This window comes from Lottia gigantea (assembly GCF_000327385.1).
Source record: "Lottia gigantea unplaced genomic scaffold LOTGIsca_28, whole genome shotgun sequence".
Classification (NCBI taxonomy): Eukaryota; Metazoa; Mollusca; class Gastropoda; family Lottiidae; genus Lottia; species Lottia gigantea.
The window spans coordinates 143,890-168,902 of NW_008708898.1; the positions used below are offsets into that span (position 1 = coordinate 143,890).

The 25,013-nt window shown below is 31.0% G+C and overlaps 2 protein-coding genes across 2 annotated transcripts; both read right to left on the minus strand.

Annotated features, from left to right (window-relative positions):
• Positions 1-7,397: 7,397 nt before the first annotated feature.
• LOTGIDRAFT_118054 (hypothetical protein) lies at positions 7,398-9,480 on the minus strand (the record flags this gene model as incomplete). Its single annotated transcript, XM_009056476.1, has 6 exons — positions 7,398-7,475; positions 7,707-7,842; positions 8,106-8,263; positions 8,681-8,812; positions 9,095-9,229; positions 9,391-9,480. 6 exons carry the CDS (start codon positions 9,478-9,480, stop codon positions 7,398-7,400), a joined length of 729 nt encoding a protein of 242 aa, XP_009054724.1.
• An 866-nt stretch (positions 9,481-10,346) lies between these two features.
• On the minus strand, positions 10,347-22,236 carry LOTGIDRAFT_118033 (hypothetical protein; the record flags this gene model as incomplete). Its single annotated transcript, XM_009056477.1, has 9 exons — positions 10,347-10,520; positions 13,850-13,985; positions 16,291-16,435; positions 18,595-18,718; positions 19,383-19,480; positions 20,034-20,070; positions 20,321-20,397; positions 21,629-21,716; positions 22,021-22,236. 9 exons carry the CDS (start codon positions 22,234-22,236, stop codon positions 10,347-10,349), a joined length of 1,095 nt encoding a protein of 364 aa, XP_009054725.1.
• Between the last annotated feature and the right edge of the window lie 2,777 nt (positions 22,237-25,013).

Here is a 25,013-nt window from a genome sequence, read left to right on the forward strand (position 1 = left end):
TTTGAGTTAACATTCTGTGATAACAATGGTCTACCATACAAATTATCAGAAAACAAAGATAAGTTATGAACTGAAGTTGACGTTTGAATCCCTGAATTCGAATGTCTAACATCACTAGGGACAGTTTGATAAACTACAGAAGGTCGGACACTGGAGTACACGTATCTAGTAGTAGTAGTATCTCTGGAACGCTGGCAGGCCATAGTTGGTTGAATGGATGTAGTGACAAAGGTCAAAGCTGTAACTGGTATAGGCACTGTCTGTATTATGGAAGTTGAAATCACTGCCGATGGTACTGTTGGTAAGAATGTCAAATCTGTTGCTGGAACAGATGAAATTGCCAAGTGAGTAGTCGCTGATGCTTGAGCAGAAAAAGTGGATAAATCAGTCAAAGTTGTCAGGGTATAGACACTGCTACAGAACTGGAGCCAGTAGACATCTCCTCTAAATCCAAGTTTGCTTCTAACAACTGCTTCATTTCAGCCCTTGAAAATGAACTCGGAACCAAAATTCCTAGCTTAGAAAGTTCAAAGCGTATTTTCTCTGATGTCCAATATCGTAGAGGATCTGTGTTTTGTTTTGGCCTGGAACTGAATAATAAAATTGACCACTACTGCAAGTCCTAAAAGTCTATCGTGCAGGAGCCGCCATCTTGAAAAAATGAGAAATTCCATATCAAAGTTGGTAGAACGGGCCTACTCGAGCCAGAACGTTAGTAGAAGCGATTAAACACCAAAGTTACTGCTTCTGACACTGCATACGACTATAAGATATAATCGGGGTGTGAGAATTTTACGACTACAGTTTGGCCAAGCGGTGGCCTCTCAATATTTTTATCCCCAGTAATTAGTTACTTACTCGTTGCTTGAAGCTGGTTTGCTGTTTCTAGAGACCAATGAAGATTATCAACTAGTTCGAATTCTTCTTCGTAGGGTGGTAAGATTGTTGCGCTGCTGGTATTGAACTCGATCATCGTGTTGTTGAGGATTCTGTTGTGCTTTCTTCGAGATTTTATTTGAGATGGGTATACATGTGAAGATGATCTTCGAGTTTGGGAAGGTTTTGCAGCGATTAATTTCTGGGCTTGGTTAAAGGAGGTCTTTGGTAGCTGATCACGGTTGTTGAGCGGCAGTAGGTTTGGTATCATGGTCGTATGATTCAAAGATGGACTGTATGTGATGGATTTGGGCACCGAGGTTTTGGTAATTCGATTCTGGTTAGAGGGTCCAATAAGGAAGATTTCTTCAGAGCAGGTAGATTCCATAATGATTTTTCCTTGGCTTGTTGATAAAAGGGTTTGGTAGCGGATATAATGGTTGTCGATTGGTACTGGTTTGGTAGTTGTTAGAAATGTATGATTGGGCACGGACTGGGATCGGATTCGAGGAGAGGATGGTCTTGACTTGGATTGAGACTGAAGGGTGGTTTGCTGGTCCAAAAACGCACAGAAGGAAGAAAGGTTGGCGGATCCTCGATCAAGCGCTGAAGATTCAGGTGGCGTGGAAGATGAAGACGAGTCTGAAAGTGAAAAGAAGCAGTCTGATTTCAATAACGTACAGCAAGCTAAATGCAAAAATATCCTATTCAACTCTTCTGTTCATAAGTCTGTAAGTATCATGGACTGCAAACAACTGTTCTTGATATCCGAAATTGAAACAAGTCCCAATAAAAATTGCTGCAGTTCAAAATTCTTCGAAATAATTATTCGAACTATCATTCCAAATTGTAAAGTCCCATATCCATATAATATGACAAAAATACCGTGTGCCCGTATTACTGTCACCAAAATACCGTGTGCCTGTATTACTGTGACCATATTACCGGTGACCAATCCTCCTGTCCAATATCGGTCGATATCAAGTTACCATTAGTCATCTTGTCGGTACATCCAACATTCCTTCTCATTTTGCCAGTTAAAATGCGCTATTATGCTTTGAACCACTCTGTCAGATAATAATAATGTTCTTTTATAAACAGCATTGAGGATTCAACAGCCCTAGCCATTTCCGCAGCCGATGTACTTACTGGAAAAATACGCCTACCATTCTCATCCAGATCAGCCTGGTTACAAATTCAACATGATTGTCTAGAAATACGACGCTCACTCAACTCAAGGCACTAGACCACCCACAAAAGCCACTGATATCAAAGATGTTAAAAGATACCTTCGATCTCCACAGATTTCTAGAGATGGTCACCTTGTTGGCCGTAAAGACGAACCTCTAGCACCAACTAGAGAATGTAATTATCATAGTTCCAAGGCCTGTCCTACTTTTAAAGTTTGGTCACCCATCAAAACATCAAATTCGGTTGCTCTTTCTAAGAAATATCTCAGCGTTAGATCTGGACGCTGCGCTCGATTTAATGACTGCCGAATGCCATACGTGCTCTTCTCTTCAAAAGATACCCCCACACTCAAGACATAGAACCTCCACTAAGTATAATTGGGATACGTTTTGCTGAAGACGTAATAAATGGGAATCGACAACTTGCATTAATTCTAAGTAAAACCGTTACCTCTTACACTATCGCATGTTTAATAGAAAATGAACAGAAAACTACCTTACGTTCAGCTCTTTTGCAGTAATGCCTATGTACCATTCCAGTTGATTGTCAGTACATCGTGTCCGTGTTGATCCTGCACCTGTATTTACTTCACTAGTTAATGACGAATTACTCAAAACTTATAGCATTCATTAAGATATAGGACGAAATAAAAACATCATCAAAACTCCCGTTGTGATATCGGAATTTACAGATGAATTGTTGAAATTCGAACCCCATTGCACTTCAATGTCTTCATTAATACTATCCCGTTTAAATGCTAGGATAAGAAGTCGTGGACTCTGCCAGAGAGTGATCCGTGATCAATTTTCCAACGAACCCTTCTCTGTTTCAAACCACGAGCTTATGCAATCTCAACATGACCTTCGACATCGATATTATTATGCGTATTGTGTTTAAGGAAACTACGAAAGTCTTTAAAGCACATCTCAGAAAAAAATATATTTATTTCTATTTTTCTTAATATATTTTGACAATCAAGCTATTTCTTGTAACAAAATATATGTATCTTTCATGCCACAAATGGTATGTTTCTACTTTACAGGAGTGCCACATGGATATGAAAAGCAGTTTGTCTTTGGTGATCCATTTCCTAATAAAGGATCTGATATAGATTTAATGATGAGTTTAACTATGATGAATTTGTGGACAAATTTTGCTAAATATCAGAAACTTTTACAGAATTTTTACTATTTATAATTATAATATAATATATATTATAATATTTTAAACTATGAAATGAAATTTTTTGCTATAGCCAATAAGAGTGTCATCTTTTCCGATGCCATCGCTTAAAGCTAGTATATCATATTTGTGTTTATTTAGTATTTTAAACTGCATCTCAAGGATGCATCATCAAGCTACTATCTTGTAGTAAATAACGAGTAAGATTTGATGACATTGTCTGTATTTGCATTTTTTGTTATCGAATAGGTGTTCGACAACCTACTTTTGGACTGCTATAAACATAAGGACATGGAACTGAAAGCTACTATGGTGATGAGGCTGGTGCACTTTTATTTGGATTATACATTTATTTCAGTAATCCAACACCTCAACCAGTTTATGGATCGACATGGATACCTTTTACACCAGTCGATCCCTACCAAGATCATGTATCAGGATGGTAGCGACGCGTGCTCGCTAGTCCGGGGGTCAATCCAGTTTCTCCACGTCAGTGAGGCAGGCCCTGGGATTACTTGGAAAATGTATCTAATCGTTCGGATGTGACCACAAACGGAGGCCCCATGTGCTACAGCCTGTGTACGTTAAAGATCCCTCAATACTCAACATAAAGAAATAGAAAGAGTAGTCTGATACCGCCGATCTCAAAAACGCATATGCTCAAATACGGAGCACATGTGTCTTCTTAGATAGCTTGCCAACTTCTAGAAGTGAAATGAATACGATCATCCGATTGTTAACAATTTCGAAATTGACTGAGATCTCATCAATATACATACATCAAAATTTTATCAAGATGGGATAAAAAAATAATCTAGCCCCTATCTTGCCAAACCTAACACAAACTCAAGGGCAATAACTCTTAAAACGTCCATCCGATTATTACAAGTTTTGAACTCGACTGAGATCTTATCAATATATACATGCATACTAAATTTCATTAAGATTAGTTAAAACTTGTAGTCTCTATTGTGCCTACAAGAAAAGTGGACCGACGGACAGGGTCGACGACAATATACGTTCACATTTCCATATGGGCGTATACGAATGATTGATACATAGGGCAAAAAGAAAATCTTTAGGACAGGATACTAAAATGTTGTGTGAGCAGAATGTCGTAATCAATGTCCAAAAGAGTTCTTTCCTTATTGCACATAGAAACTAAAAAAAGCAGCCACTCCTAATGGAGGCTATTATGATCTGCCATACTGCCACAATTAATATGCTTCAATCCAAAAAACCTTGGGAAAATGTAAAATATACATTTCAATATGATAATAATTTTATTACAAAACACGTGACTTATTGAAATAGCAGTCAGTAGAAAAATCTATGATGATATAACTTAAAGACTAACACAGACTATAACATAACAGTAAAGAAGAACTTAAACTATCTTTCCTATCGCATGGGTATCATTTTCATATAAATAGCACATTTTTCTTATTACAATTAATGATCACTCAAACTGTCGTTCTAACTGATTTTATTTAATGGAACTGTAATTACAGAATTACAGTAATATTCTAAAATATCAAAGTAGATGTTCAATATTCTAAAATATCAAGTAGATGTTCAATATTCTAAAATATCAATGTAGATGTTCAATATTCTAAAATATCAAAGTAGATGTTCAATATTCTCAAATATCAAAGTAGATGTTCAATATTCTAAAATATCAAAGTAGATGTTCAATATTCTAAAATATCAAAGTATAAATTCAATATTCTAAAATATCAAAGTAGATGTCCAATATTCTAAAATATCAAAGTAGATGTTCAATATTCTAAAATATCAAAGTATAAGTTCAATATTCTAAAATATCAATGTAGATGTTCAATATTCTAGAATATCAAAGTAGATGTTCAATATTCTCAAATATCAAAGTAGATGTTCAATATTCTAAAATATCAAAGTAGATGTTCAATATTCTAAAATATCAAAGTAGATGTTCAATATTCTAAAATATCAAAGTAGATGTTCAATATTCTAAAATATCAATGTAGATGTTCAATATTCTAAAATAACAAAGTAGATGTTCAATATTCTCAAATATCAAAGTAGATGTTCAATATTCTCAAATATCAAAGTAGATGTTCAATATTCTAAAATATCAAAGTAGATGTTCAATATTCTAAAATATCAAAGTATAAATTCAATATTCTAAAATATCAAAGTAGATGTTCAATATTCTAAAATATCAAAGTAGATGTTCAATATTCTAAAATATCAAAGTATAAGTTCAATATTCTAAAATATCAATGTAGATGTTCAATATTCTAAAATATCAAAGTAGATGTTCAATATTCTCAAATATCAAAGTAGATGTTCAATATTCTAAAATATCAATGTAGATGTTCAATATTCTAAAATATCAAAGTAGATGTTCAATATTCTAAAATATCAAAGTAGATGTTCAATATTCTAAAATATCAAAGTAGATGTTCAATATTCTAAAATATCAAAGTATAAGTTCAATATTCTAAAATATCAAAGTACAAGTTGAATTTTATAAATATCAAATGTTCAATTCTCACTGTTGATAGCACATTCATACATTAGTATAGTATTTAAAAATATTTGACAAGCAGAATTTTTTTTTCATTTAGTCTTTTAAATATCACAGTTAACAACACTGCAGAACACTAAAATTTATTGTCTGATAAAATACACCCAGATTTAACTGATTAACGAAATGCATAGCTCCTTTGACTTAAAAACATTGACAATAAATATTCTTAAAATAAACTGTTTTTCTTCAAGCATTTCTAACTCAAGTTGTAATAACAATCTAATTCCAATCTGAGGGTATCTGAGACACAAAATGATACAAACAATATTTTATATTAAATAAAACTATATACAATTTTATATATTACTTCTATATACAATGAAATTATGAAACTATCATTGATTATTTCAATTTGTAATCATAGTTTATTGTGGATTATAGCATTTCATTTCTGTACACAGCAAGTCTCATTTTTGTATGTCAAAACTTATTTCTGTATACAGCTAGTCTCATTTCTATATGTCAAAACTTATTTCTGTATATGGCTAGTCTCATTTTAATATGTCATAACTTATTTCTGCATACTGCGAGTCTTATTTCAATATGTCATAACATATTTCTGTATGTGTCATGTCCGTTTTCTGTATGCCACACGTTGATTCTTTTTTTTAGACCACAAGTTGGTTGTTTTTGTACGCCTTATTTGTATTTTACATGACACAAATCCTTTCAGCTTACCAAAACTCATTTCTGTGTGCTCATAGTAGTTTTAAACATTTAAAGTTTAAACTTAAAATAAGTTATATACAATATTATAGTACACAGACATATAAAGCACTATACAAGTATATCAAGCATAACAATTTATTTCTGAACTGAAGGCATTTTTAAAGAAAGTAAACTAACAAACACAAAATCTAACTAGCCAAATTGCTATACGTCTAATATATTTTATTTATATATTGTATGCTTTAAGCTAGATAAGTGGAATTTCCAATAAATATTGAGTTTATTAAATTTCATAAAGATTTAGACAACTAATGAAGTAAAAAGTCATAAACAACCTCCTTCTACACATATATGACTCCATTCCAAGACAATACACAGCAGTTTTATACAAACAACTGATTATTATTGTATAAAAATGAATAAAAAAGTTGAATTAAACCTTGATTTCAATATGCAAGACCTTCTGCTTTCATTTCATCCATGAGATAATTCTGCCATTATCAATTGTTTATTTGAACTCTAAATTATATTTCAATGTATATCTGAAATGTCTCACAGTGATCTGACTCAAAATAAACTGAATCCAGTTAGCAAAATATTTGGATATTTGATTCAACATTCTCAGAATGGAGCCAAATATTTGCAATCATAATTAATACTAGTAATTCAATAAAAGACACATACAGAAAATGTATCTATTTTTGGCACTTTCCAATGATCTGTCATGGAAGAAATAAATACTGAAAACTGTATGTGTGGTCCAATTCTTCCAAATTGATCAGAAGTACAATTCAATACATTCACTAAACTAAATAGTTTATAGCACCTTGTTTGAGTCACTGTGACTCGTCTATAGTTTGTGACTCATATTTTGCATTCGTTATGACCTTGAGAATGAAGATCAAGGTCATGATGACAATGCTGATGGTGATTCTGGCTCTTTAAGGTAATCACGAACAATATCATGACAAAACTTGTACTGTTCCTAAAATTACAAAATAATTTACTTTATGCAAAGATCAAAATTGAACAAACAAATCTATAGAAAATGTTGAAAATAAGAGATGGATAAGAATTAAGTTCTTAGGAAAGTAAAATATAAATAACCAAGACCTTTTTTTTCAATTACAAGCTTTTGCTATGAAACGCCTTTCTGTACAGAGATCTTGAGGCCATCCAGCAACTTCCAAATCTATTAGGAAACAAAAAGACTTACCATGTTATCTATAAATTGTGACCTATTTAACCTAAGTTGTTTCACTGCCTGGAAGACATCTACTTCTTTTTCTATATTTAATCTTTCTAATATACAACTAACAGCACAAAATAAACCACTTCTACTGGCACCATTCCTAAAAATTGAGAAAAATCATTGATCCTGACTTCATAAATACATGATGGAAAACTGGAGTCAGTTACACCATCAGTAAAAAATGATTCTATGCTAAATTGATATCATATTAGAAAAACTTCTGGTCACTGTCACAGATGTAAGTGTTGCCTTTGCTAAAGTCAAACAAGTTAGATTGGTTACTATCTATTCATTGTACCAAGGCTTTGTAAGCAGAATAAGAATCACAAATGCGAAGCCTGTTTCATTCCTACTCTTACTTACATGCAATGGACGGTAACTGGTCTGTTGTCAGTTTGAGTCTGCCATCTTTCAACAGTGTCTAATAACTCCAGTAATGCCATTTTGGAACTTGGTACAGCACTACCTTCAGGCCAATGATGGAAGTGAAATTGTCGAATAACTCGAGGTGGTTCATCAGGCTTTGAAACAAAATGCAGAGGAATTAAAAGTCAATATCAAAGAATTGTTATCTGAGCCTTCATTTTCATCAAAAGTAGAAATTGACCTTCCCGAAGCATCAAAACCAATATATGAAACTAATCTTATGCCTTAAGATCAAAAGCACATTTAGTTATTTAATTGAGCAAGCTAATCCATGTAATATTTTGGCCTTCAGTCACTTAATGCAATATCAAACGGGTATGTTTGATAAACAACATTCTGACAAAACAATTGTCGTTAAGACTTACAGTTAAGTGTTTGTTTTCAGATAGATCCTGACCATATAATATGGCTTTGTTAATTTCTTCTAATCTCTAATGCCCCATAATAGTCACAAGAATCATTTCAGATTAATTTTGAATATTCTCAAAAATATACATAGGCTATATGCTTACCAGTAATGTATTTGTTATGGTGAAATCTCTAACTGTGACACTAGGATCTGATTTAATCTCAGCTGTGGTTTCAACAATAAATGGACCATAATTAATACCACAAGGGTCTAAACTCCAATATACCTCACATGTCTAAAACAAATATACATCATCATGAGCTTTCTTAGAAATAAGAGTAAACAATCTATCTTCAGAAGCAATTTGCTAAATATACAAATCAATATATTAAAGGCAGTGCAGGATCACAAATCTGTCACATGGATGGAAGCTAAATTGAACACAGCTTTATAAAGGTGAAGGTTGATTTTCAAACTGTTAGTTAAGGTCAAACTTTGAATTGTAACTCTATGTGCCAGTGCAACTCTATCTATGATTACCATATTACTAGTTAATAAAGGAAGTCAAACAGTTTACCTCATCATTGAGATCCAGTTCATTTAACATAACAATACAAGATGAATTATGATCATAAACCAGTCTCCAGAAATCTACCACTGTATTTGGTAGTGACATCTGGGTAACAATAAAAGCATCTTTAATGTGGTAACTCTGAAAGTATAATTAGTAGAATACTGCAGAAATCGATTCTTCCATAATCTCTAAGCTTCCCAGTAAGAAGTAGAAGGAAGACAATTTTGATATTTTTCAAACAAACTTTTGCTTAAACACCGTAAAAACATGTAATAGGGTCAAATATAATGACAACTTACATTTACAAAAACAGCATTAACATAATCATTGCCTTCTTCCCAAGGTGTGGTTAAATATGGCCGACAACGGTTAGCTGAAAGATAAATCATATGAAATGAAATAAAAAAACATACTTTTTGATCCTTTAAAGGGATTGTATAGAGGATTTCTTAATTTATTATGCTTATCAGGGACACTGATAGCATCAATTTCCACCATTCCAATTTTCAATCAGACATCTGTGGTTCCTGCAATTCCACTAAATCTAAGTGTATTACAAAAGACTTTTGTGGGGGTGACTTCATAAAACACTTAGTTTTAGTATAATAAGAATTGCTAGAACCACAGACTTCTGATTGAAAAATGGAATGCACAAATTGATTCTATCATTGTCCCCGATACATTCAAAATTTAGAAAACCTCTTTACAATCCCTTTAAGCATTTATTTGCACATGCACATGAGCTTGAACAAGTAACCTCATTGGAATAGATTTTTTTCAGTTTAGATAGTTCAAAAAGATTAGGCCTACATTCTATTTCAGACTTAATCATGCCTTACTATTTTACCTTCACCTTTACCCCGTTTAGTAAAACATCTACATTGCTTACCAGGCAGAATATTTTTACATCTATTCTTAAAGATATTTTCTGCTCTCAATGCTGATGTGGATTCGTCCCTTTCAATTGTGGTTGTTAATAATTTCAAGATCTAAAACATATATACAGTTAAATTAGCTAAATTTGTTATGAGGTTCTGATAGCAATACATAAAAAATGCTTACAAAGACATAAATGTGAAGCAATTACCAATGGATTTTCATTAGCTATTCATTTTTATGAACAAAACTTGCAATCAAATAAAAGTTATTGCCCTCTTTTGAGTATTCTTAGATATTGATAACCTTATATGCACTTACTGAGCAGTTTAAATAAGTATTCATAATGATAATCATAAATCAACTTTAGAGAAAGTTCCTATGCCAATGATAGTTTAAATACCTCAAATTGTTCATCCAACTTGGATTTGCCAATATTCTGATCATATTGTACAATATCTCTGTATACATGTTGATAGTTTACTATGGGTATTGTTGTTTCTCCACAAATTAAAGCTTCTAATAAACAATCATATACAAATATATATTGTTCCTGTAAATAGAAATATTGAAATATTAAAACAGAACCTGAAATATGTTATTTTATATTTCAATACCGCTCTACAATTTATGTATTGAGCTGTATTTCAAGAGTGAAAATAATTGTTCCAGAAGATGTACAAATATATATTGTTCCTGTAAAAATGCAAAGATATATTGTTCTAACACATATTACATAACATTGTTCCTTTTAATATGCATAAAATAAACTCCAGTAAATACAACAATATGTGGTTATCAAAGTAATTATTAATCTATTAGAATGTATGAACTCCTGATACCATATGTCACTTAATGATTTCACAAAGTCTAGTTTTAACTATTGAATTTCTCACATTTGTCTTCTTTGCTTTTGATTTTTTATTGCAGTATAACTATAACATTTAGTAATATTGTTGGATAAGGTCAAAGAATTAACAGATAATTATCAAATTGAATACTATTCAGGCATATAACAGTAACACGGAAATTATTCATTAACTTTTTTATTTCATTATACAGAAATTATTTCATAAAAAAATCCTAATTCTATTGTCACAAAATCAATACTTTAGCTATTTTCAGGCTTGAGTGATAAAAGCAATTTTCTAAAAGCAAATATTGGAGGTTGAGTTTGAGGCATTGCCTTTTGATCATTTTAATCAGAAGGGATGAAATGGCAATGTTTAATGGTATTGTTTATAGATTGTATGATACTAACTCATTTATAAAATCTGACAGTTTAAAACTGGATTGCTCTACCCAGAATTTGTCTTTAGAAATATCCCAGGTGAATTCTTTAATAAAACTTTATCATTTTTAGTGAGGATAAATTTTATCTATAAATTACTCAATCCAACATTAGTACGTTAAAACAGAGTTCACAAGTATTGTCCACAGCAGTTTAACCAGCCAGATTTGATCCAAAACCCTGTGAGTGGACAAAAGTGGTAACAATTATTTAAAGCAACACTTTCTGTGAATTTTACACAATAATTTCCAAGTTATAATTGTTATATTATACCATGAAATTACATCAGATAGTATAAAGATAATTATATCAATTTGCAGACTGGAATAATAATGGAAATCCATAGTAAAATTACATTCAGATACTAAGATAGATTGCCAGGCAAGGTAATTTATGCTCATTGACTTCAATAGAAATATTTGGCAGCACAGTAACAGTCACCAGTATGAAATATTCAACCTTCAGTCATACACTTCTTTTGAACATTTTGGGGTGATGCTGAACAAAATTACTAAGTTTTGTTAAATCTGGCAAGAATAGAGCCTTTTTACTAGTTAAATATTGAATGCTTTTCAAGAACAAGGTCAAGTCATACTTGGTCATAAATATTTTTTTTATTTTTTCTGATTTTCAATAAGGTTCATCCTTGGGTTAATACAAATACCCACACAAAGTTTTGTCAAAATCTGTTTTTCAATAGGGTTCATCCTTGTGTGATATCAAACACTCACACCTAGTTTTGTCAAGCCAAATCCCAATCTTGCAAAACCTATTTATATATGATTTATAATTTAGTTAAGTCACTTATAATACTGCATAGGAATTTGAATAATCAATTCAATTACAGGTAAGTATATGAATATCTTCATACTTTTTTACTCAAAACTTAAACAATTTGAAAAATTGAAAGATCATAATTGTTGTTAAGATCAGAATAGTTGAAGTCTCCAAGAAATGATTTGGCTCAGGTCTTGATAAATGATCAAACTCATTCTCAAAATGTTTTTTTTACTATTTTATAAATTATCACTGCAGATTTATAAAAGAGGAGTTAAGGCGACAAGAGCAGAATAATCATTGTCTTAAATTCAATGATTTTAATGTCAATTCATTAATTATCAAATCTCACCACACTGGTATTTTATCACAGGACTGTCAAGAATCACAGTAATGTGTCAACTTGTTAAGATTAATTAACAAATCAATTTAATGGAGTGTTCACAAAACTGACAACTTCACAAAGAACTTCTATTTTTTCTGCTGGAATTTGAAGTTCATCAGGGTTAAAAGCTCCACAATCTGACTGAATAATTCGACTCTTGCATGCTTTCAAACTTTTCTTCAGACAATTCTGTTTTTTATCATTTCTACTATTGTGAATACCAGTGAGATTGCAGAGTTCAACCAGGCTAAAAGCTTTATAGCCAGATGAATTTTATCATTCAATTCAAAGTATCTGCAAGATGTATCTAGATATAATGAGAGTAAAGATTTCATGGTGCATTGAATTCTATGAGATATATTTTTTTTCTTTTCCCATGAGAATCCTTGAATTTCATCCACCAGTCAGCCAATAGAATGTTTGAATGTCATCTACTAGTCACAGAATTGGAACTTCCTGGAGGCTTAGGAAATTTCAAGACCAGTGTAATAAATCTATAAATGACCTTGCTGTTCATTGCATTCTGGATAAGATGTCATTTTATGTTATTTTGTTGCAGTATGCTGTGATAGTTTTTGAAGTTTGTGTAATTTTATAAAAAAATCTTAATTAAAATCACTAATACGAACCGCAAAATATGTCATTTCACAGCAGTTTTTACCTTCCTGTGTTTAAGATATCAACCTATCCATGTTTAAAATGATAACCTACCACTGTTATCAACCAACCAGTGTTAAAAACATCAGTCTACCCATGTTTAAAATGATAACCCACCATTGTTTAAAATATCAACCTACCCATGTTTAACATGATAACCGACCACTGTTTAAAATATCAACCTACCCATGTTTAACATGATAACTGACCACTGTTTAAAATATCAACCTACCCATGTTTAACATGATAACTGACCACTGTTTAAAATATCAACCTACCCATGCTTAAAATGATAACCCACAATTACTTAAAATATCAACCTACCTATTTCTAAAATGATAACCTACCAATGTTTAAAATATCAACCTACCATTGTTTAAAATATCAACCTACCCATGTTTAACATGATAACTGACCACTGTTTAAAATATCAACCTACCCATGCTTAAAATGATAACCCACAATTACTTAAAATATCAACCTACCTATTTCCAAAATGATAACCTACCATTGTTTAAAATATCAACCTACCATTGTTTAAATCAAAGCATACCAGTTCTTAATGTTTAAAATGATAACCTACCAATGTTTAAAATTATAATCTACCAATGTTTAAAATAATAACCTACCATTGTTTAAATTATAACCTACCAATGTTTAAAATAATAACTCACCAGTGTTTAAAATGATAACCTACCAGTTTTTAAAATGATGACCTACCTGTGCTTAAATCAAAACCTACCAGTGTTTAATGTTTAAAATGATAACATACCAGTGTTTGCACCATATTCACTCTCTGTGTTCTCATCAGCTGAACAAAATTATGTACATCTATAATACCCTCTAATTTAGCTCTTTCTAATTGACTGTCAACTGAGATATAAGTACCAGTTCTACCAACACCAGCACTAAAAAGAAATTCATCATTTCAATTTAAAATATCAGGCAAGTTGCCATAGAAATATTCATTGGTTCGGAACCACTTTGATTGTCCATGATTATTTGACCAAAATGGCATCTCCAGCAAGTTATTGAATCACACGTGCTAATATTATTTTCTTAATATGAATAATCAGACTGATAAAGTGTTGTAAAATAAATATTAACAAGCGTTTTATGTAAATTACACACAAATTTTCAATTCCCTCAGCTTGAATAAAATTTCATAGTTGAAAATCGGGATAATTTTCTTCCGAGACAAAAATAATTAACAAACATTTTCCAGTCAAAGTTTGACAACTGACTTGATAATTACAGTCATATTTCAAACATGGCTGACAAGATCCCAGATAGTGTTACACAAGACATTCATTTCTGATGTCAAAGAATTCAAATCACCATAGAAATGAGAAAATTTAGGCAAATTCATGTTAGAAATAATGATATCTGAAATTGGTGAATTTAGTTTCATCTCATGCTGTTTAATAACAAAGCACTGGAAATTAATTTGACTTTTAAATAAATTAGACAGTAAATGGAGATAATAAATTCCTTGCCAATATCAGCATTTAAAGACAAAGAATCATAGAAAAGCTTTTATTAAGGGCAATGTGAAGTCTAGTTTTTATGATGCCAAATTTGTTATTTGTGACATGTTCAAACACAAATAACATTACTTTCAAGCATTTGTGGATGTGATTACATTATGAAGCATACTTTTCAGTGAATTTTGTGGTCTAAAAGAAATCTATTTGTAAGCTGAAATTGCTGAATGGTTTTTTTTTCCCGAGTATTGGTAACTTTTCAATTCATGATTTTAAAAGAGTGATTGCTTAGAGCAGAGTTGTCTTTAATAAGCATGTCTGACAGTTTCAAATAAAGAATCAAATAAGAAGAAAAAATGTTTTTTTTTTTAAATTTAGAAAACACTAATCTACATTGAACTTTTCTAAAGATATATTTATATGACAAAGCTGTCAAAAATAGATTGTTTCAAAAAGGTTAGAATCCTCTTTATAAATATCTTTATACCATTTGGACAATTTTACATTTTGCAAATGTTTATTAAATTATAAATCATGACTGAAACCACTGAATGACATGAAATTTTTCATTTAACTGCCCTGTTGACCACTTTTAGTTATAAATCAATATTATTGACATTGACATTCAACAGTTATTATGGCACTAGGGGGGTTGTTCAATAACACATCTATTATAGTTAATTATACCCCAACATTCTTTGTCCCATAAATATTTGTCCAATTTCTATCAAATATAATTTCCCTGACTTGCTGTCATTAATGATGACATCTGGCCACAATCATTCACTTTTGTGATTGTCAATTTTGCCCTAATTTTTTCATGGACATGAATAACAACAAGCTTTTTTTAAGGGATAGTAAAGAGGTTTTCTACAGTTTACAGTGCATCAATTTGCACCATTCAAATTTTCAGTCAGATTTCTTGAAATTATACTCAAACTTAGCATTTAATGAATAGCTATCGTAAGCTATTAGCAGCTCCTGTCATTTATGGACAAAAGTATGCTTTAATAATTTATAGAGTTAAAAAATCATCAAAACATATCATTTTTCAAACATTAATGTATCATTTTTGTCATGATAGTTTCATGAATATTTATGAAAAAGGAAACATGATATCATGAAACAATAGTATCCAGGAATCTAAATTACAACAGGATTTGAAAGAATTTTATCAAGGGATAACAATTTAATGAGAATGCCATATGAGCAAAACACAAAATTATAATCAATTATGCTTGTATTGTTTTCACGTTATGATAACTTTATGAATATTAATGCAGAGGCATTATTATAACATAATAAAATAGAATCTGTCTTAATAAATTACATGTTCATTACAACATTGATATCCTTTGAAAAAGGGTGAAATCAATCTTCTTAGTTCTTTCTACACACAAAAGGGTTCTCAGCCTCATTTATCAAATAACAAAACACAATTTCTTTGTATACCACTACTCTTGAGTTTTCTTGTACACTGTTACAGGCCTAATGGTGGTCATGTAAATTGTCAAAAGTAAACTTCCAGATATTATCCAGGTTATTGTCTCAATAATGACTTAATTTGTAAGCAATTATGTAATATAAAACAACGCTGTTGTACATTGTATTTGATGAAATTGTATTGTATATGACCTATTGAAAACAAAAAAGAATTTAAAAATTTAAAGTCACATTTCACGTTATGCAGTCAAAACACCTTGCTAGATATAGAATTATTAACACATACCTGCAGTGAACAACAACTGGACCATTATCAAGTTTATCAAATCCTCTAATCTTCTGACGGAATAGCAACAAAGAATTGCCAAATTTAGGTACACCATGATCTGGCCATGTTGTATAATGAAATTGTTTCACATATTTTGATTGGTCTCCCTGAAAGGAAAATAAAAGTATATATGCAGGTGAGCTATTTAAGATCTAAGTGGTTTTCATAACCCTTTTCTTGATTCTTGATTGATTGTGCTACCCCTCTTTCCTTCTATAAATCCTCAATATTTTAGAGAAGGTCGCGGCACTATTCATGGCAATCAAAATGTACAATGAGATGTTTCAAAGCAATTTCTTCAAATCGCACGACCATTTGCTTTAACAATACTATACAAATTGTAATTATGGTATTTAACTTGAGATACCAGTTGTAAAAAGGCAGACAAAAATACTTTGACTGTGGTTGACATGTCAGAAGCCATTTTCTAACTTAAATTCACCAATTTACTGTTCAAAACCATTACAAAAAACATTTCTCAATAGGAAACTAATGAGTGGTCTCCTTATAAACTTAAATGATTTTTTACCAAGCAATAACTTTTTTGAATTACAAGATTTCCTTAAAAACATGTAATAGACGACGGCCAAATAATTTATTTAACTGACACTGTAGGGGAATTAGAAGTGCTGGTGATTAGATGGCTATTGATGTGAAGGTCAACTCCTAGTGGATGATTTCAATAAATTGTTTGCTATTTTCTCTCTGTAGTAAAAGCACTCACTTTATTTTGATTAACTGACTTTGAAACAATTTAAGGCTTTCACTAGAAATCCTCTTATTCTTACTACCGTACTTTTCCCATAAAACAGCATGATAGATAGTAAAACAAGGAACACTCCACTTTATTAATGACAAGAAAAATAACCATATCCACATGAGTTATTGATTTTTGGTTAACCCCTGAGAAGTAGTATTTTACAAGATAAAAACATGCATACAAATTGCTTTAGATAGTTCCTACCGAATTTGGCATATCAAAAAATAGTGCCGGTTAAAGTGACCAATTTTTAAAAGTGAAGAAAGTATCTATAACCTATGATCAGTAATAATAAATAGATGCCTTCTTTATCTCAGAAAAGTAATCTAAGCACATGTATTTGATAAGTTTCTCAGAACACATTAAGGAAAAGCACGATTCAAAATGATTCTTTTATTTGAAGTCTCATCAGAAATATATTTAGACTTTACCGTTAGAATACAGCAACTTATAATGAACTCAAATTAGATAAATAAGGCATATCAATGAGCCTTGGCTGAAATAAGTTCCATTATCTGTGGTTATGTGGTCACAATCAGAATCTTCTAAAGATGATAGTATTGTACTATTGTACCTCGATATTATCTTAATCATGTATATCAATATCTTCTCAAGAAGAAAAAAATTCATCAAAGAAAAAAAATACATCCATTTAACTTTTTCTGACACGAATAAAAAAAGATGTGATATAAATGTCTTTAAATCTCCTTTTATTTTATTTATCCTAACAAACCAGAAAGTAACAAGCTAAATAAAACCTACTCATAAATCACACCATTTTCAATTAACGAATAAAAATGTAATTCAAAGAGATTATTTACATAGTCAGCTTATTTGATCTTGAAATCCAATAACGCAATTTGAAGAGTTGAGCCAAATTTAATCCTTCATTAATTTCACTTTAAGCTGAGAAAAATTGGTTTGGCGTGAAAACCAATAAAAGCCAATAAGTAGTGACTGTTACTCATGAGACAGTTTGGAATCCTGCAAGCAGAAGATATTTATCTTGCCAATTTTCTTTCCATGTTAATAATAGAAATCGGGACTTAAGTGAATTGTATCAATCACGACACCCTCAAATAATGATGGTCAGTGATTTACACTAAAAAATATTACAGTTGACGGTAAAAAGATCTTATAGTAAAACAAGCTCTTACCATGGATAGTAAGAAGATTTTTATAGAAATAAATAGTAAAATGTAGAATGAACAGGGGCTATTACAATGGAAAATAAAAAGGTTTTCCTAGTAAAATAATAACTTACCATGGATAATAAAAAGGTTCAAAACAGAATAAAAAGGTTCTTATAGTAAAAAAATAAATTATCATAACAAAAAGGCTCTAATAATGAAAAAGAAACTTGCCTTGGATAATAAAAAAAGTTCAAATAGAAAAAGACTTACCATGGATAGCAATAAGGTCCTGAAGATAATAAAAAGGTTCTACTAGTAAAATAAAAACTTACCGTGGTTAATAAAAGGGTCTAATAGTAAAATAAAAACTTACCGTAGATAGTAAAAAGGTTCTAATAGTAAAATCAGGTAAACAATCTGTATTTAATATCTGTACTGTATAATTACCATAATCTTCACTGCCATGATCAGGCCAATATTGTTCACATTTTTTCTGAAAAAAATTCAAAATACAAGATACAAGAACAAGGTTTGAAAATATTGTTTTAATTTACTTTCTTTTCAACGAAAATTAGCCTCATTTTGATAGAGTATTGAGTCAAGAAATTGAAGTGAACACAGTTTTCTGGAAACTAATAAAGAAATATTATCTAAGCATTCAGGAGGTATGGTCAGAAAAATGATGTAAAAAAAAAGGAAGAAAATATTTCTGTGAAGATGTTTTTTGACACACAGGCCCTAAATTTGGGAAATAAGATAAGATAAATCTTTAATACCCATGTGATTTGGACATACGAAACATCAAACAAACAATATACAATACAATACAATTGAGACTAGAAGAAATATCACAGATTGATTTGGCGTTTGTTTAATAAATTAATAGAATACGGAATAAAGGAATTTTTTGCCCTATTTGTACTGAAGTTAGGTACTAGATACCGTCTTCCTGAACGTGGTAAATTGAATTCTGAGTTTAGAAAATGGTTTGGATCGTCAACTATATTTTCAGAGAGCTTAAGAACAGATTCAACGTTTCAAATGTTGAGTGAGGCACACTTTACACCAATGATTTTACTTGAGATATTTGCTATTCGGTTAAGTTTTGCTGTATTCTGTACTGAAAGAAAAGCATTCCAACATATCAAGTTACTAACCTTTCCTGATTCAGTTGAATTTGTCAACATTATAATAGTTTTAGAGTTAAGTTGCCACATCATTCTCCATATATCATCTATAGTTGGTTTATTGGGGCCTGAAAGAGCACAATAGATGGCTTTTTAGGAAATGGAATAGCAACATGATACAGTTTAGTATGTGGTTCTATACTGGTTTCAATGAACACATTGTAAGGAATTGAATATAAGTCTTTATGGATAACAATCAATTTATTTCTTAAACACAACATTTCAACTCATCTAACAGTATATCAAACATCACTATAGAGATGCCACAGCAACCTTAATGAATATATTGTACACTTGATAACCACAAGTGGAATTTTGTTGAAATGTTGTGTTTAAGAAATAAAGTGATTGTTATCCATAAAGACTTATATTTCAATTTTGTGCCAATCACTAAATGCCTATCAAACAGTACATTGTAAGGAATTACAATATGTAATATAAGCACATACAGGTACAAAAAGCAAAGTTGGCAAACTTGAATTTTTACAATCAGATGAACATCTTTGGGTAGGTATTTGAAACACCTTAATCAAAATTTTATCATCAAAAAAATTGTTCTTCAACCCACAACTACACATATACCATATACCATTCATTTAATGATTTAGTTAAAGCTTTTACCTTGAGCAGCAATATAAGCTCTTGGTTTATTGTATCCCTGTAAAAATAATGAAATGTATTGGGAATTATTTCAGCAGGAACATACAATCCTTCTTGCTGTGAACAAAAGGCAAATGAGTTCAATTTTTTTGCTTCACTTTAATGAATAAAAATGTGCAACACTATGCCTTCTCTATGCGGTCACTGTTTATTTTCTCACCAAAATGATTTCTCACATAAAAGTAAAAAGTGTGCATAAATTGCTGAATCTCATCAAAATAAAAAACACCATGATAATATTAACTTACATCAATATAATTTGCATTGATATAGTCATCTGTAGGATCACCATTTTCTGATTCTAATATAACACGAGTATGGTCATCTAAAATAATAAAAATTCATTTTAATCTCACAGTAAGTAAATTGTACATTGTAATTATCTCATTGCAAATTAACCTTTAATACATAATAACTCTTACTTATCCACTATCAATCATGTCTATATTTTACAAACATTATAGATAAACAATAGATATATAGGTACAAATTATTTTCAGCATAAAATTTGTACAAGCAAGACAATTATTTAATCAAAATATTGCCCAAAGAATGGCAAAATCGAGAGTTGTATAGTATACTCCATCAGGTATGCTTCGCATGCGACACCCACCATTACTATATAGGTCAACTTCATGAGATACATCCTCTCTACCAACTTAACAATAATCTTCAATGTATTAAAGATGACTTGACTTATTCAAGGTCAGAGGAGTATCGCACACCTTTCAAAATTAGATTAAACTTAGATTCCACAACAAATATTTCCCTTGAGATTGAAATTCTTATATTAATCAAGAAGAAAGAAAAGACCATCCCAAATCACTTCAAAACAAATATGGTATCAGACAGGATTTTCAGAACATAAACTAGAAATTTAAATTGACAAGACACATGAAATAAATTCTTTCAAGAAATTGCTCTTTGAAAATGACATTTCCTTACCATTTCAAGTGTCATTTTACACAAATTTATATTTCCCTACATGCTATTTAATCATTTTTTCTATAAAATATACTAGGATGGTTTCTAGATGATTAAATTTCATGTCAATCTCTAGACATCTTTATTATCCTTTAGGAAATTCAAAATGTATTCATGAAGAAAAATACTCTCAATGTTATTTCATAGTTAGACTGCCTGATTTATTCTAAATCTTTGAGGTTTACTACCTAAAGGCTTAAATCAATATAAAGATAAATAGTAAGTAGACTTTATTCCGACACATTTAATAGTCATTTAGCAGAAGAGATTCAATTTGTTTCTTTTCCTAAAACAATAACATACTTGTTAGAATCATTTTATGTGGTAAAATTTTACTATAAAAAGTGAAAACTGGCACAAAAATGTATATCTGATTAAAATTTAGACATAGACATGTCTTTTTGTGTTTTGGGTGTGTGCAACCTCACCTGCCATCATTTTTCTATCAAATTACATTTGTAAATTTAAACATGTTCTAGGTCATTAAATATTTGACAAGTATGTGATGCAAGGAATTTCACTTTCTTTGGCCTGTTTTTGTTTCATACAGATCTACGAATCAGACAACTTACATGCTATAATGTTCCCATATCTATTTTTGGGTTTATTTTCATTTCTTTTAGCAACTTCACAACTAGCTATCAAACCAGCTGGTATCAACTGAAAAGATATTGGTAAATATATAAGTGTCATTTCATTAGTCTGTAATCTCCCGATAGGAAAACATTAATAATAGTCTGAAATTGTGATAATAAGTGATATAATTTAAACAGAATATCACATTTGTGTTCTGAAAAGTGATACCCAAAGCTGAAATTGAGCTGCCAGTAAATTATTAAAGACTTTTTGATTTTTATATCTGTAAGTGTTAAATTTATGTGAATTTTTTTTGATTAAATGGATTTCTGAGACAAGAAAAGGACAGTATATATTTAACAAACAGATTTTTAACAAAAAGATATACCTTATATTCACGTTTAAATCCCCCATAATCATGATCTTTAGAATTTTTAATATAATCCCATAAATCTTCTACTCTGATTGGAGGAACATTAGTTCCCACATTACTATATATTGGTTCACATTCAATATCATTCAATGAAGATGGTATTATCAACGGTTCTGCTTCTATATTAGCTGAAATAAATGATATTTGGTTCAAGTTAGGAATATGTTCCATGAAAACAATTTCTTAGTAAATATATTGTCAGAAAGTAAAGGATAACACAAGCTTACCTATTTCTGCAAAGCCTTTAGAAAGCATAAAAAAGAATTGATATAGATTTAATAGATATAATATATCAACACATCTCATACCATAATACTTATACAGCACTATTTTAACAGTGAAGATATTTTATTATTGTAATGTAGTTAATGCAATATTACACCCTTCAGGTTGATAAATCCCATCATGTCAACAACCTCACCAAATGTCATGAATTGTATAAAATCAAACTTGGCACTTTCGGCCTTTTACTGAAGTGGACAGAAAGAACATTGTCAACCATCCATTCTAGCCTTTGACAGAAGATGACCTAGGTTGATAAGCTCAAAACTGATGACTTACTCATTGGTGTCAATGGAGGACTTGAATCTGGTTCTGGCATAATTGTTGGACCAAAGTTGGGCAAATCAGATTTTTCCCTTTCCACTGATGACTGTCTTTTTCTATATTAAAAAAAGAACATATATGTACAAAGTATAAAAATTAGTTGAATACAACTGTATAAAACATTACAACTAATTAATGACATGTTTCAGGATAGTTTTGTTCTGTTAAGGTTACACATTTTATATAGCATTGATAATTCAACAATTGGGCCCTATCTCAAATAATCTGATCATGTTTCAATTCAAATAAAATATAATACATCAGAAATCTGGCTAAAGACTAATTATGAATACATGACATAACTATCTATCTTACCTCCATATGACTAGAATAATGGCAAACAATATGATGAGCAGAATAAAGACCACTAGGACACCAATAATAACTGGTATATGATTACTAGATTCTTCTACTGGTATGGCTCGTACTGAAAGAAAAAGAGAAAACTGGGCTTTTATTCTCCAAGAACTTAGCAACAGTGTCCCCTAAATGCCAAACAAAGAGCACCAACAAACCACTAAATAAAGGTACATCTAGATGTTTATTCATAGTTACAATATTGAGTTCCAGATCAATTGTCTACTTACCAACAACAGGTCCATCTGTTCTGGAAAATGATTGTCTTAAAGTCTGAAACAGAAAAAAACATCATAAATTGTAATGAATGCAACATTCAAAGGAATTTCATTTACTGTGCAAAATATAAAATTGTACCATTATTAACAAGAGCCAGTTTGCTAAATTCACTTAGATTTAAAACTCTTACCCCATCAATTTTTGAATAAGCACCAAACCATATATTATATGATTTATCAGTTTTTAAAGGGGCATTGTAAAATCCACCATATGTTTTATTATCACCAACTACAAAAGGGCCACTGGCAGTGTTTTCATCAAGTTGGGCAGCAATATAAGCTCTGGATCCATCTCTTTCAGCACTCTTAACATCACTAGCTGCTAGTTTGACATGAACTGGTGTATCTCTTTTTCTTCTGACAGTCACATTTTCAACTATTATACGGTAGAAACTGAAAAGTTATTTTATCACAAGGTTACAATCTTTGGGTAGTTATATAGCACAGACCAGCGTATCTTAGTAAATAACAAATGAATAAATGAACAGATGAAAATATATGTACCTGATTGTAGAATCACCCAGAGTTTTTAAATCTATAGTCACAGTTCGATCTGATGTTCCAACTACTTTAGGTGTTGATGGTACAGCTGGATCTTTAAAACAAGAGCAAAAATTTATATTACAATAACATGGCATAGTTTAAATGTGACAATAAGACAATACACACAGATTTGTTCTAGTCTTCCACAGGTTAGTTTACGTAATCTGCTGAGAGTAGTAAATGTTTATTTGATGATAAAAACAAGCAACACAATAATTCAAGCAACTAACCTTCAGCCTCTGTCCATGTCAGCAAACTTGATTGGGCACCAGAACCTTTTCTACTACTAGCATTAACACTACAAGCATACTGAGTTGCTGGGTATAATCCTTTCATGGTATATTGTAATGTTGATGGTTCTAGCTGTATTTCACGATGGTCATCAACATCAGCTAGTTGTAGAGATCTCAGTGCTTTACATGTTAACTGAAATAACAACAGACACATACTTGGTGAATATCAAGGAAATAACTTGTGGTCAGTTATTTTTACATCTTAAAAGTCCTTGTTCTCAAACTGGGGTACTATTATCACTGGAGGTAATATCATGCACCATTTGTGGTTTGTTCAGGCAAAGGGGTATCATTTTATAGCATGAACTATTTAGAGTTAAAACAAAAAGCCTAAATAATTTAGGGTTACTCCAAAAGGTTGGGAATCAAGAGGCTCAGTTTTGTTGGATCCCATTCATTAAGAATGATATTTTTATTCATTTTTTACTTACAGTATAGTACAATATCTGACCATGATAATCAAATGGTTTATCCCAAGCTAGCTGTATAAATTTCAATGATCTGGAGATATTTCTAAAATTTGGTACAGGTCCTGGTACTATAAAAAAGATAAATTTATGTTCATATCATTGGATAAAACCCAAACATATATTCAAAAGGAAAGTTTATAATCATGGTATTTCAACACATAATTTTGGGTTCAATGTTTTAGACACTGTTTTGAAAGACTACTGGCATAACCCTGAACTACCACTTAAACACATATGTATGTGCTCATTATATGACAAGGATTTGATTTCCCATTTCATGCTGTCAGAATTAGAAAAATCCTACCTCCTTCATCTGTACTAGCCGTTAAAACAGGACTAGGTTGACCAGTGCCAGCATTGTTAGAAGCTTGAACCTGAAATACACATTTATGAACTAAATA